Source organism: Parus major, chromosome 4A, assembly GCF_001522545.3.
Source record: "Parus major isolate Abel chromosome 4A, Parus_major1.1, whole genome shotgun sequence".
NCBI lineage: Eukaryota > Metazoa > Chordata > Aves > Passeriformes > Paridae > Parus > Parus major.
Window position 1 is genome coordinate 1,702,158 of NC_031772.1, and position 14,083 is coordinate 1,716,240.

The 14,083-nt window shown below is 39.2% G+C and overlaps 1 protein-coding gene across 5 annotated transcripts in view; it reads right to left on the reverse strand.

Moving 5' to 3' along the window:
- The window catches only part of DIAPH2 (diaphanous related formin 2), a 170,042-nt gene that overhangs the window by 56,373 nt on the left and 99,586 nt on the right, over window positions 1–14,083 (reverse strand). For all 5 annotated transcript variants that reach the window (XM_015626236.3, XM_015626235.3, XM_015626234.3 and 2 more), the window contains 2 exons: window positions 13,710–13,874; window positions 5,898–6,033 (listed from right to left, as the gene is read on the reverse strand). In XM_015626236.3, the coding sequence (XP_015481722.1) occupies window positions 5,898–6,033; window positions 13,710–13,874 (301 nt within the window). The remainder of the gene's footprint in view (window positions 1–5,897; window positions 6,034–13,709; window positions 13,875–14,083) is intronic.

Consider the following 14,083-nt stretch of genomic DNA (forward strand, 5'->3'; position numbering starts at 1 on the left):
GCCAAGCTCCTCCTGAGCTCTGGGATCTGGGCAGCCCCAGCAGATCAAACCCATCCAACAGAAAAACCTTCCCAGAGCAGCAGCACAGCACCCAGGGCATCACTGCAAACACCCCTGGGCTCTCCTGTGGAAGTTTCATGGGATTTATCAGGCAGCATTATTGACAAAAATGATTCTAACTCAAACCTAAGGTCATATTTCAGCAGGTGCCAGCTGCTGGAATAACCTGGGGCTACAGAACTGCTCTTCATGTGAAGCCTCAGACCTCCCCTCCAACTTCTCTGCTTTCCTCAGCTCAGCTGGGAACATGCTCTCGTTTCTGGAGTCTCTTGCTGCCCCCTCTTTTTGTCCTCTGCCCTGGTCACTACAGCAGTACCCACATATTTTGCTGGCACATTTTTATTTTCTAGTATTTTCCACATGCACTTGCAAAGCATCTTGTACTGACTGTTAGAAATACACTGATTGCAAACTGATCTAAGTTAATAAGAAATGTAGATATTGCACAGCCATTTGGGCAAAGCTTTATGGGCATTTTATAGAAAATTTGTCATAAATTTGGCCCCTTACTGAAGGATCCACTCAAATACCACATTAATAACACTTGCTGCCTCCTGCTGCTCCAAAGGGTTTTAAAATTATGCTTCTAGTCACATCTTGCACGACCCTGTTTTGCTTTGAACTTTTAAGCACTTTCCAAAGTCTAATGTGTGTCCTGGAGAAACTTTTAAACAAGACTTTTTATTCATAACCAGTACCAGAATTTTTAATTGCAATATATTCACTTAAGAAGGTCAGCTTCCAATGTCTTTGGGAAAGCGTGTTTTTGTTTTCTCCTCATATATTTGCATTTTATTCATTTGCTAAAGTCATTTTGCATGCATAATAAATATCTCCAGGAAGCAGTCCTGCTCTGCAGTTTGCAGCAGAGTGATGTCTCGTGACTCTTCTTTACTTTTTAATTAAAGGAGAAGGAGTTAGGACAGGGTGACTGAGAGGTGAACCCCAAACTCACATCAGTTTACAAAACAAGGCAAACCCTTGCTTACACACCAATTAAGAATATTGTTGATGAGGCTTAAATAAATTAATAGAAGGAGGGAAAAAAATGTGCTTTTTTGTACAGGCAGGCTATTGAAAACCATGTCTGAGATGCACATATTTTTATTTATTGGGAGAAAATATTCCAATGGTCAAGGTCTGCTGGGGCTTCATTGAGAGGCCCCTGGAGCCTCTTCCTGCAAGGACCACACCTAAAAGAGGCAGAAATGTGAATTATCTGGAAGAAATGGGAAGAGGTTGCCCTGGGTGGGAAGGAGAAGATTGTGCAGCTCACCAAAAAAAAACCAACCCAAAAAACCCCATGTGATACCTCACTAATTACACCTGGCAAGAAAATCCTGCTCCAGTTCAAAGGCAACATTTAAGGCACAGCACTGAGCTGCTTTTAATTTCTGTGAGGAGCAGAACGAAACCATCAATGCTTTTGTCATGGTCAATAATTTCCTTTTAAAAGTTCCTTATAATTGAACAACTGCTCTAACATTTCAGGGGAAAAAAAGGAGTTTTGGGAACACATTTTGAAGAAAGGGGAGCTCTTGCACATCCTTGATGACTTTTTACTTTTTTTTTAAAATATTGCTGATGGTTTTGACTGGGAGAGAGTTAATTCTCTTCAGAGCAGCTGGTGTGGGGCTGTATTTTGGAACTGGAAACAGAATTGATAATTCAGGGGGGTTTTCCTCATCACTGAGCAGCCCTCACACAGAGCCAAGGGTTTTCTGCTCCTCACCCCATCCCACCCTGATTCCTGAACCAATTTTCAACGTCCCCCCACTAAAGCTGACTAACAATTATCTCTGAAATGCTTTTTAACATTGAAAGTTCTACAAAATATCAGCTGTTATACAGCAGCTACATTGAGATAAACAAAATTCTGGCTGCTTTCAAAATTAATAACAGTACCCACTGTTTGAAACACAAATAATTTCTCTAAGGAAAGGTTGAATTTGCAGAGAAAACTCCCTGAAGTTACCACTTGTTACTGTTCAGTAAATAGTCCCCAAGAAACCTGCTTTTAAGAGAAAAGAATGCAATTTTTCTTTCTTCCCTGCAATTATCCCAATCACAGATTTGTCAGTCTAATAATTTTCCCCCCCTGATAAACTCAATCAGAAGGTACCATATGAGCCATCTTCATTATCAAAACCAAATTTTTCCAGAGCAAAACATTTAAAGGTGAGATTAAATTTCAAGCTGTATTTTCTTTCTAACTTGCTGTCCATTCTCACACCCATTTGCATTTCTCCTGAGCTCTTTCTGCCCCATTTAGCAGCAGTTCAGGAATTCTGACACTCACCCCACTCTCAAAACATCTTTAAACTCCTGCACAAACAGATCTTACAAAGTTTTTTAGCAATTCCTGCAGAATTGCTCTGAAGAGGAAAACTCAAAGCTCGTCCTGGTTGTGTAGATGTTCACCTTTAAGCATTAATGCAAAGCTCAATCTATTTTTTTGTTCTTTGAATCTCAGGTTTTGGGAGGTGTGAGGAATATTCAAACAGACCATAGACATCAATATGAAAAATAATGACTTCCCAAAGGAATCTGAACATTTGCCTCATTGACATCCAGCACCACAAACTAATAATCTTTAAAATGTAAATAAGACCTGAGTTTTTACCTCTCAGGTACCCCATGCAATCAGCAGCCAGTACAGAAACTCAAAAAGACATTTACAAAATAACATGTAACTCGTAATAAGCTTCGAATGGATTTGTGTTTATGCCAAAGGACGTGGAAGGAAGACAAACCAACCAGAAAAGCACAGAATCATTAGAAAACCACAGCAAAAGCAACCTCTGGAATTATACCCTGCACCAGTGAAATGAAAGCCAGCAGAACTCCTGCTCACATTAAACACAGCAGTGTGAATAAAACCAGGAAATCTTTTATGGGAAAAGCAGGAATATCCATCAACCTCCAGCACAGACCTTCACCTGCATTCGCTTCATCTGCACTGGGGAGGATGTTCATCTGTCTTCAAAACAATTAATTCAACCCTAATTGGGACTGAGAAAGCTCATTCAGCCTTTTACCCCAATACTGGTGGTTAAAAGGTGCTTTTAATTGCCATAGTAATCAGATATAATGAAGAGCAGAACTGTTTCTGATTAAATAACATTTGCATCAGAATTGCTGTTAGACACTCTGCAGCTCCCAGGAAGCTGAATTCCCCAATTCTTTTTCTCTCCCTACTTCAGACACACACACAGAAACAAAGCTGCAAGAATTTTGCAGATGTTGAATCAGATGGAAGTCATGACAGACTTCTCCTCCAAATTCACCTGCCATAAGGAGAGAGAATTATTCATGATCTGAACTGTGAAACTTCTGTAGGTGTGTGCACAAGGCACAAACCTTTCTGTGCCTCCAAACTTCACCAGGAAACCTGGATTTTCACCTAATGCTACCAATCTTGATAGCTTTTTGCAATATTCATTTTTATAGTGTTTTTTTTAAATATTTTTGCATTCATCTTTAAACATTTTGGAACGTTCAGCAGGTTTTTTATCACTTTGAATGCAGTGTTTATGGGCAGCTCAGTTACACAAAGCACAAATCACCAAACTGAGTAAAGTGGCCTTTGAAACACTGGCAAAGTCTGAGTTACCTCATCACCAGGAAATATTCACAACAGCTCTTAATTCTGGCCACACTCTGGATTTCTACAGTTACACCAAGAAACAGATATTAATTGTAAGTTAAAATTAATTACAACTAACCTAATCTGGATTCTTCAGTGACCCTAAAAAAGTGGTCACTGAATAGTCAGAAAACAGGGAAAATACTTATTATTATAATACTTATTCTAGAGCTGCCAAGAAGCTGGAAAATGCAGGAAGCCAATTGCTCTGAGCTCAAAGGCTGCAGCTCTGAGATCAAATTTGACTCTGGGAGCTGCAGAGAAAGAGCTGAGAGGGGGTGAGGTTAAAATGAGCCTTTGGGTGAAAATCACCTTGTCCAAGTGACAGCTTGAGAGGACATCTGCTCCTTCCCCTAAGTCTGCTGTGTCACATTCACTTAGACAAATTTACAAAATATTTTTATAAGCAGCAGTGAGCACACAGAAAAAAATAGAGAAAAAAATCAGTTATTTGGCAAAATTAGTCAATTGAATTTCAATGTCATGGAATGCAGTGGGGATGGAGGTTTAGCCCTCCTCCTACCACAGCAGCAGAGTTGTAATAAGTGAAATGGATATTTTAAAATATTTACAAATTGGAAAAAAAGTATTTTAGAAGTATTAAACTGACTTTGTGTCACTGGTTTACAAACATCAGTTATTTAAGTGGCAGTTTTGGTGCACTGGGCCATGTAAAGACATTCATATATTTGCATTTTCATTAAGAGGGGACTACAACACAAAATTAAACTTCAGTTGTATCATTTAATAGGAAAAGACTTCCATGATGGAGAGCAAAATGCTGTCAGTGAGGCACCTCATGAGAGTGGTGCCCCCTCACCTGCTGGAAAAGGATGCAGAAAAACAAAGGTGCTGCTCTCAGGACTGAATTTTGGAAGTTGGAACTTCAGACTGAGAACTCCAGCCTTTAACCATAGCCCAAATCACTGCCAACAGCATCCAAGTGTTTCAGCATTTCCACTCCTTACAACAGCTCACAAATCATCCTGGCTGGCATTGTCTCCAGGTTCAAACAAACCCTCCTGGCACAGGGAGGGTGATGAAGGGATACTGAGCTGGTTCTTACCCCACTCACAGAAAACTGCTGCCATTTCTTTCTCAGGTGGCAGATATTAAAGAAATATTAATCATATGCTTGAAAGAATGGATTAGAAAAGTCTCCTTAGAAACCTTCACTGGTTTAACTTCACAAAGGAAATGTATTTATGCATCCCCTGTGTTTAAATTTTACATTTTGTTTATAGCTATACTGAAATTAGACTAATCTTTAAATGATCTGATAATAGAGTTGTCATCCACAGAAAAGAATTTCTGCTACAGAATATTCCATGCAGAGTCAGTGCCAGTTCAAGCAAGGCCAGAGATAACAGGATTTGTGCTCCCATTGCAGCATTTTCCCCTGTTAAATGGATAACAAGGACAGGTGTTTTTATAGCTGGGTCAGATTAGCAGATTAACACAAACTCATAGAAACTGAACAAAAACCTGCAAGTAATCTCTTGCCTAAATCCAATTTTACCTCTATTTCCTTCTGGAGCCAGGTAAAGAATCAAGGCTCTATTTTACAACCTTCTGGAAATGTGCACAGCATCAATCTTGAGCCCACCCCATTCCTTCTGTTTCCTGCCTTGCTCTCTCTCCTCCTGTGAAACACGAGATTCTCCCAGCTGACAAACTCAACACATTGCTTTTTATCCTGCTGAAATGTCACTCTGTACTCAGGCTCCGAGCTCAACTAGATTTTCCAGCTCCTAATAGTACAACTGGGAGAACATCCATTCTACCCCAGACCCCAAGCCCAAAAAGAACAACATTAATTGCCACAATGCCTTGATTATAGAGGTGTTTACAGAATGGAATTAACAACAAAGCAAGGAAGATGCTTCTTCTCTGAACTCAATCTGTACGAAAAAAATAATCAATTAAGTGCTACAAAAGCAAAAAAGCCAATAATTCACAACAAAATGCCTCAAAATGAACATTACAGCCATTAAGTGGCAGAAATGGGATGACATGAGCAGGCAGGCTGAAACAAATCAGAATTTTCCATTCTGAAAAGTGAACTGACTCCAGCTTTTGGAACAGCCAGCAAGTATTGCTCACATTGATGAGAAATAGCCTTCAGTTTATTACTCCTGACTTGGTTTTGCCTTTTTTAATGATAATCTCTCAGCTAAAAACTCTGCCTTACCTTTGTTCATATCAATCAACTGCTGCTTCTTCTTCTGTCTCTCCAGCCTCTCGCGCTCTGCCTTCTCCTTGGCCAGCTTGGCTCTCTTGGTTTTCTCCTCCAATTCTCTTCTTTTGTTGTTTTCTTTTAATGCCTCCTGCATTAGAGGAAATGAAAACCAAAATAACCTGGTTTGCACAGATATTGTGTTTATATGAAATGAGAGGAGAGGAAAAAAACCAGGGACTTGTCCCAAAACTTGGAGCACCCTCAGAAATCCTGGAGGGAACAAAATGAGCCACATTATTTGTACACATCAGAATTATTGACCAGAGCAATGGAAACTGAAATAGCTTTGCATTTATGATGAAGGGAAAAAAGAACTTTTTTCAGCAGCAACATGTTTGGATTTTTCCCTAATAAGATTGCAAGTTTACCTTACACCTGTGCCATGCTCTTAGGAGGGATGAGTGGGGAGGAAGCCAAATGATTGAAATTCAATTACAAGTGACTGAAACCCAGGTGCTAAAATTTAAATACAATTCATCAATATTTTTTTGTTGAAATAGCCAGTCTGGATGACTAAAATACAGGAGGAGAAATGGAAAATAGCTGTAATTTTAGATCATGACTAAAAAGTCTGAGGTAGCAGCTTATACAGACTAGCAAATTAAAAATCCAAAATTCCCAAAATACAGAACATTCATTCAAGCCAGGGGCAGCATGTTTCAGTGAGCCATCTCAGGACTTTCCTGAGGTCACACACCACACCCCAGCCCTGGTTTGCAGACTCTGGACCTGGTGCTGCACAAGAACTGCACTCCTGCCCCAGCCCAGCTGCACCAGCAACACCCAGAACTCCTTTTCTCTCAGAAATAAGGAAACTAAGGGGCAAAGCCAATGCCCAAACCCTTCTGGTTTTGGACAGTTCTGTTCCTGCACATTCAGATTTCATTCTGCTGCAGATTCCCAGGCTGTAGTGGAAGGAAACACCCCCAGTCTTGGGAGATAAAGCAAATATGAATTGTCATGGTTGTGCTGGAAGCTCAGCAGCCACTGACAAACTGGGATTAGAGCACAGATTCCATCACTTTTACTACCAGGACTGAACTGAACAAGCTCTAGAGTTATTTCATCTGGAAATTCTCTTTCAGCTCAACTGTATGAGCTCTAGCTGAAGGAAGATTCTGTGGAAATTCAGGCTGCACTTCATAAAACACAATGGATACCAACAGTGATTAGAAAAAAACAAAAATCCATTCAAAATAAAGGTTTAAACTTCTTGAAGAACAGCAAGGTAACAAAATACTGATAATTCTGTGTGAATTTATCTACACCCCTGGAATATGCTTGCTTGTTCTTACCCTGCATCAGGCAGTTGGACTCTTAACCATTCCATATTTGCCATGTCATTTACTGCTGTACATTTAGTCAGATGAAAGCTGGAAATAAATCACTGGCAAGAACATACTCCCACCTGCTATCAAAGGCAGTGCAGAAAGCAAAATAAATCTATACTCATCTATATTTATAAACATACTTTAGATCTGAATTAACATTGCTAACAAATTTGATCACGGTTTCTCAAAACTGACTGATGATTAATGTAAATAAAGAGAATTTTGACCCAGGTGTACAGTGGTTTCTCTACAGCATTTGCTCTGCCTGAATTATATCAATCCTTTCAGTTTCATTTTCTACAGTTCTACTGCCAAGGGTTATTTTTCTCTCTCAAGACATGATTTTATACTCCCCCAGACCTCTTCTCTCCCAAACATTTGAGTTGCAGTGGATTTCTTCTAATACAGAACAGTGCTATTCCAGATTAACAGGTTTTTTCCAACTATCAAATGCCAGTGATTTTTTTTTTTTGTTTTACAGGCTTGATTACCTGAAAAGGTAAAGATCAGTTTGAAGGCTGAAAAAATAAAGCTGTGTAATTGGCATTGCTTTTAAAAGCAAATAAAAATCAGGAGTTTGGTTACTGCAGTGTAGCTCCACACAGAACTCACTGCTGTTCACAGGGATCTACCACACAACTGAACTTATTCTGCAATTAAAACTAAACCAATCTGACACTCATAAATCAGACAAAGCAGCAATCCTCTGGTAAGAATAAAAGCCTTCTCAACTGCTTTAGAACACATTTTGGATGTACTCATCTAGATGCTATCTCCTGAAAACATGCAAGTGCATGCAGAAAGGGAAATAATTTTTGAGTGAATCTCAGCAGACAGAAATATTTAAATACCTAAAACCCTTTTACTGACGTGCTTTTCATGACCCTTTGTTATTTTGGTTGGTGCATAAGGACAAGCAGTTTTGCTAATTCAACAGCAAATTAAAAGTTAGAGAAAGTTTGAGTGTGGCTTTGCTTTGTTATAATAAAAAGAAAACCGAATTATTGTCTCTCTTAGCAGAGATCTAGATTCAGGAAGGAATATTATCTCTTTTTAAGTGAGTTAGTTGAAGATGCACATAGTTTGATGTTCCCCCTTGTGTTTATTAGGATTCACTGAAGTGCAGCTCTGGTTCTCAGCACTGCCAGTTTACAGCTTGGCTTCCTTAAGAAGCAAATAAAAAATTAATGCATCTCTTGCATTCTGTACATATCTTAAGTTTTGACAGACAAACATATTCACACATCGACACGGTTGTAAATAGGCTCTGGGAGGTAAATTATTAAAAACAAGAAGAAAGAAAACAAACTGTAAGGCACAAATCTCTCTGGATATTAAAGATGCAGCTGGCTACAAAGCGGTCATGCTCCAATAACGAGGGCTGCCTCTCATCCCTCAGGCCTCCCCCAAATTTGCCTTGCAACTACAAAATCTGTCAGCTGAAGTTCCAGCAAAATAATCTGCTTCGGTCATAAATCGTCAGGAATGACAAACTCAGATTAAGTGGAAATTAATCTACAGCAGTTCAGAGTTAAAGCACAGCAGACTGAGCAATCAGTTCACATGTAAAGGGAAGATGTTTCATGGGTGTTCCTTGGAGGATAACACATTTAAATACATTGTTATCCCCACAAAAATAATGGAAAAGAGATGTAAGGAGCTGGTATTAACCAGGAGCAGACAAATTGAATTGCTGCTGGCAGAGAGGCTTTGGGACAGGGGCTCCTGCAGCAGTGACACCAATGTCACCTTGCCAAGGGCAGCTGCTGAGAGAGAGGGGTTTGATGCTGGCATGCAAAAACACTTCCAACTGCCCAGGCAGAAGAGGCTTGCAGTGATTGCTAAACCAAATTTCACACTAGCAGTGAAAAGCTGCATGGTATCACTTAATTACTCAAGTCTGTAAGTTGGAGTCATTATTCAGTAGCCCTTGAGTGGACAGGTTTGGGTCTGTTTTTCCAGCTCCCTTCAATCAATATTTGGATAGCAGCAAAACCACACACACACCTCATTCAGGGTATTCCTGACAGAGCCACAGAGCTGAAGTACTCACACAAAAACAAAACTGTGGCTTGCCTTTACAAAAAACCACACAACCTGAAAAGCCCAGGATAACAAATGGGGTCTGTTTGGGAACAATCCTAGAAGAGAAACCAAGGCCCAGGGCAGACCAATTATTGTTTTGTTCCAAAAGCAATCTTTGTGGATCAAGGAAGACACAAATCAATGTTTTGGCCCATCATCGTGTGAGCACAATCCTTTAGACCTTTTAACAAAAATTCATTCTAAGGTAAGTCTGAAAGAACTGTTCACACATGAGCCTGAATCCTTTTTTAATAGCAGCACCTTGAATGAGACGTGCTGAGATGCTTCAAAGTTTCTGGGTAGAAATTCTTGACAGATTTTCCAAGAGACTGTGAGAATTGACACAAATGTAATTAAATAACAGGATAAAAACGCATGGGTTGGAAAGATTTTGCAGACTTCCCCCAGGACAGGGTTGGTGGAAGGAAGGACTACAGAGGGTGTGTGGCTTTACCCTGCAAGGAAATAACAAATGTGAATAAAGCAGCACTGAAAGGACAAGCTCACACAGCTGCAGTTTTTATCCTGAGGTTTCCTGCACCTTCCACTTGACACTTCCCTCTGTGCCCTGCCAGGATTATCCAGCTCCATCAGCCTGCTGGGATCCTCCTCAACGTGCTAAGCAAGCAAACCTGAACTTAAGGAAGTGGATGAGCTGTAATTTACTCCAACATCAGCAGGCTAAATGAAGCTGCAATAATGCAGAGATCAATCTGAAATCACAATTAAGACAAATGTGGATTCCAATTATCAAATTATCCCAACAGGATTTAGGAACAGAGTGATGAGACTGAGATTGTACGTGTGAAACAAAGATGTGGAGATTTTAGAGAAGTCAGGTTCATTCTCTGGCAAGAGCTTTTCAGAAATATTCAAGTGCAGATGTTGGCATCTGCAGCCTGCACACAACATCTGGGGGAGGGTCTCTGCTGGACTTGGGATCGGGGGACACTCAGAGCAGGAAATGAAGTCACTGCTCCACAAGAGCTTTTCAACAGCTTGAGCTCCGCCTCAGCCAAAATCCCAAACCATGCTTTGCTTTCAGAGTGGAATCAGGATTCAAAATCCTCATTTAAATATCAAAAATGTCCAAAGATAATGCCTGGAAATAATAACATTTCTCAGTTGGACTCACTGCTACCAGCACTGAATATAAAAAAAAAAAAAAAAAAAACTAAAGAAAACTTTTAAATCCTGTTCCTTTCAAGATCAGGAAATTTAAGGTCAAGGTTTCCTCTGGACCCTGTTCTCCCTATAACTTTTGGAATTATTCTTTAATCAGTGGCATCTCTACCCTGAAATATGACATCCAGTGCTTTCACCCCATCCACAAAGGCAAGCACCTCAACAGAGGAGCAATCTAGGTCAGAACAAAATCCCAACTCCATCTAGCCAGTTATTGCTACACTTGCCAACACAGTCTACTTGAACTCAGTTTAATTCCTTTTATTATTAGTTATTTTTACACCTTTTGGGGAGCTTCCAAGAGAAATGCCATCCTTGTGTTTTACATCATGAATAAAGCACTTATCCAGCAGCACTAACCCCTTGTGAATAAAGCTGAGCTACTCCTCCCATGTGAATTCCACCACCTGCATCCTTTCCCAGCCTGCCCCTAATTCCTGCCTTCTTCAGGATAATGATTAAAACCTATTCTGCTCAGCACTAGCTGGATGCATAGACTCAGATGAGAAATTAGAGAGCTTACAAAAGGTTTGTATTTGGGGTTTGGGGCGGGGGGAGGAAGGGCTTGCTGGATATTGCCTGTTAATAAGGACAGTGGTTCACTTTTGGTACCACCTCTTGGGAAATTTCGCTGAAGAAAATACTTCTTGCTCATTATTCTTTATTTTTTCCCAGCTTCCTGCTAGCTGGAAACTGTTATCTTTCAGGCTGCATTAAAGAACTGTTACTTTTTAGGCAGAAGGGATGAAGTGTATTCCCAGACAAATAACCAGAGAGAACAATGAATAAATAGAGCCTTTCTTTTAAAGCACTCCTGAATTACAAACTCAATTTATGAGTTTGAAAGCTGGGAATTTAGCCTGACTATGCATTGTATTTCATAGTAAATCAGATGTTTATTATGTATTTATTTATGTATTGTTTATTCATTGAGTTATATTACTGTAGCAAATGACCTGCTGCATTCTAGGGACATTTTAAAAAAGCCACCATGAAAAAACTCTCCTGAGTCACAGAGCTTGAAACTTACTTTGAAGCAAGTTATAAAGAAAAGAATATTAGGAAGAAGGAAAGGTCTTACAGGTACATTTCTACTCTACTGAATCCACTGCAGTAAAAACTGGTTTTTATGAAGGCAACACAAGAGATGTCTGGTCCTGTCTGGTCCAGGGCATCAATCTTACAAAATCCTGAAGCCCAGAGTAGTGGCCACCAATAAAAAGTGTTCAGTTTGCTGATCATTTAATGTGCCTCCTCATTTTGGGGAGATTTTCACTCTGTGGATGTTGGATGGGGGCACACAGCAGCCATCAATCAACACCAGGGCTGATACAAAAGGACAATTTATTTCACTGCTGTTTGACCAAGCCCATCTCTCATTCTGCCACCTGATGAGTTTCTCACATCTGCTTAAATACAGGCTGAAACTGGAACACAACCCTTCTTCTCTGGTACATTTATAATGTGCTTCAAGATTTAATTCCTTATTCAAAGAGCTGCATTTACACAAATGTGAGGGAAGCAGTGACCACTGATAAAACTGGATCTACCAGATTAAAAAAGAAATATCATTCCACAGAACCAAATATTTCATACAAAACCCAAAAATCCCTTCTCCTGCTTCAAAAACAACTTTGCTTTTTTAGACTCAAAATTCACCTTTAAGACCATCTTCATTAGAAGGAAGCCCACAGAGCAAATAAAATCTAATAAAATCTGGGTAAGAAAAAAGGCAATTTTCCTATCTAGTGCTGAGGTCCATATTCCATAGAACTTCCACAGCACAATCAGATTGAAAGGAAGTTTATGTCCATTTACAAATGTTGGCATGACAGATTTGGTGGAAGTTTTTAAATCCTCTGCCACCAACACAAACAAACACTCAGAAAGTGACAGCCTGTAAACATTACAGGTCACTTGATACAGAGTGTGAGACTGCAAGATAAAGAACACAAATGGAAAAGAACAAACTGGCATCTGGCTCCAGGCAACTGATTAATCATTATTTGGGAAGAGCCTGATCCTTTAGGGCTTGATGTTATATCAGGTTGCAGTTGTCCTCAAGAAAAATTACAATTTCTGTTTACTTTCAATGGGATAAAGGACAAAAAACCTAAAAAAATATTTCTTCTTTGGAGTTCTAAATATTAAAGAGATATTATTATTATATATATTATTATTATTATATTATTATATATATTATTACTGGATCTTTAATTGCAAACAGGAAAAAAGCAAACCCACAACAAACCACCCTTTCTGCTACTTTTTATTCCATTTCTCTGCAGTTGACAGCTCCAGGAGAATTCACATTTTTCTTTATTCTCCAGGCTCCAATTTGACTCCTGTTCCACTGGCAAAGGAAAATCCTGTGGAAATGCTTTATTTAATTCCTGTGATGCTCCAGAAAGCTGAAGGACTCTGGAACCTGGACACTGAACTGGCTCATGGCACAAGGAAGGGGCTTTGCTCTACAAACAGCCACCAGCAAGAACAGAAAATAATGCTGAACAGGAAAAAATGAACTGTCAATATTCATAAAATATTTGGAATTGTACTTCAGCCAATCACCAAAATACTAAGAGGAGTTTCTGGGACAGCTGAGAGAAAGCAGGGAGGTATTAGAGCAATGTGAAGTGGACAAATTTAACACTTGTAGGGAATGTTTGGAGATGTTCTCTTCCCTCTTCTCTGATTGCTCCTGAATTCTTATCAGTACTCACTGCTTTTTCAAAATAGATTCCACAGGTTAAAGGAATTTCAGAGTATTTTTCTCTGGGGAAGCTTCTTGCAAGCATCAAGATGCTGCAGAAAAATCTTAATTCTTTTTTGTACATTTTTCTGCCCTTTATAGAAAAAAAAAAAACTAAAATTGTTTCACTGTCAACTTTTAATGATTGCCCTGGTCCATAAAAACTGATTCATTATATTGCTAAAATATCAAAGTTGGATTAAATTTGCCTCAATTTTATCCACAGTTGAGTTGTCAAGTTACACACTGGAGGACAATATGTCATGACTAAAATGTAAAATAATTCTGGAAACTTTTCCTGCCATGGAACAAAACACAAAATTAAGCACAACAGAAAAAACAGAAGGACAAGGAAAGAATTAAATCTGGGAGAAAAAAAAGATAGAAGAAAATTTTGCAGGTATTACTCACCAAAAACAGAGTTCTGAAGTTGCTCAGATCACCAAAGAATTCTTCTATGCTTATTGCTTTGGAATCAAAGGTGAAGTATTCTCCCAAATTTTCATACAATTTTGTCATGTTGTTGTGCATGTTGGACAGTTTCTCATATTGCTCTCGGGCACTCTCAGCAAAGCTGTGAGGTTTTGTTAAGGAAAATGACTCAAAGCAGCACAAATAAAGGAATAAAAATAAAACCACGGTAAATAAAGGAAACAGTCCCCAGGGAAAGAGATCTCAGGACAAAGGTTCCATCTGCAAAATCTGCAGGTGCTGTTCTGCTTCCAAACATGACATTTTTATGAGTTAATATTAACAGCAATATTATTGATATTATCATTTAATGA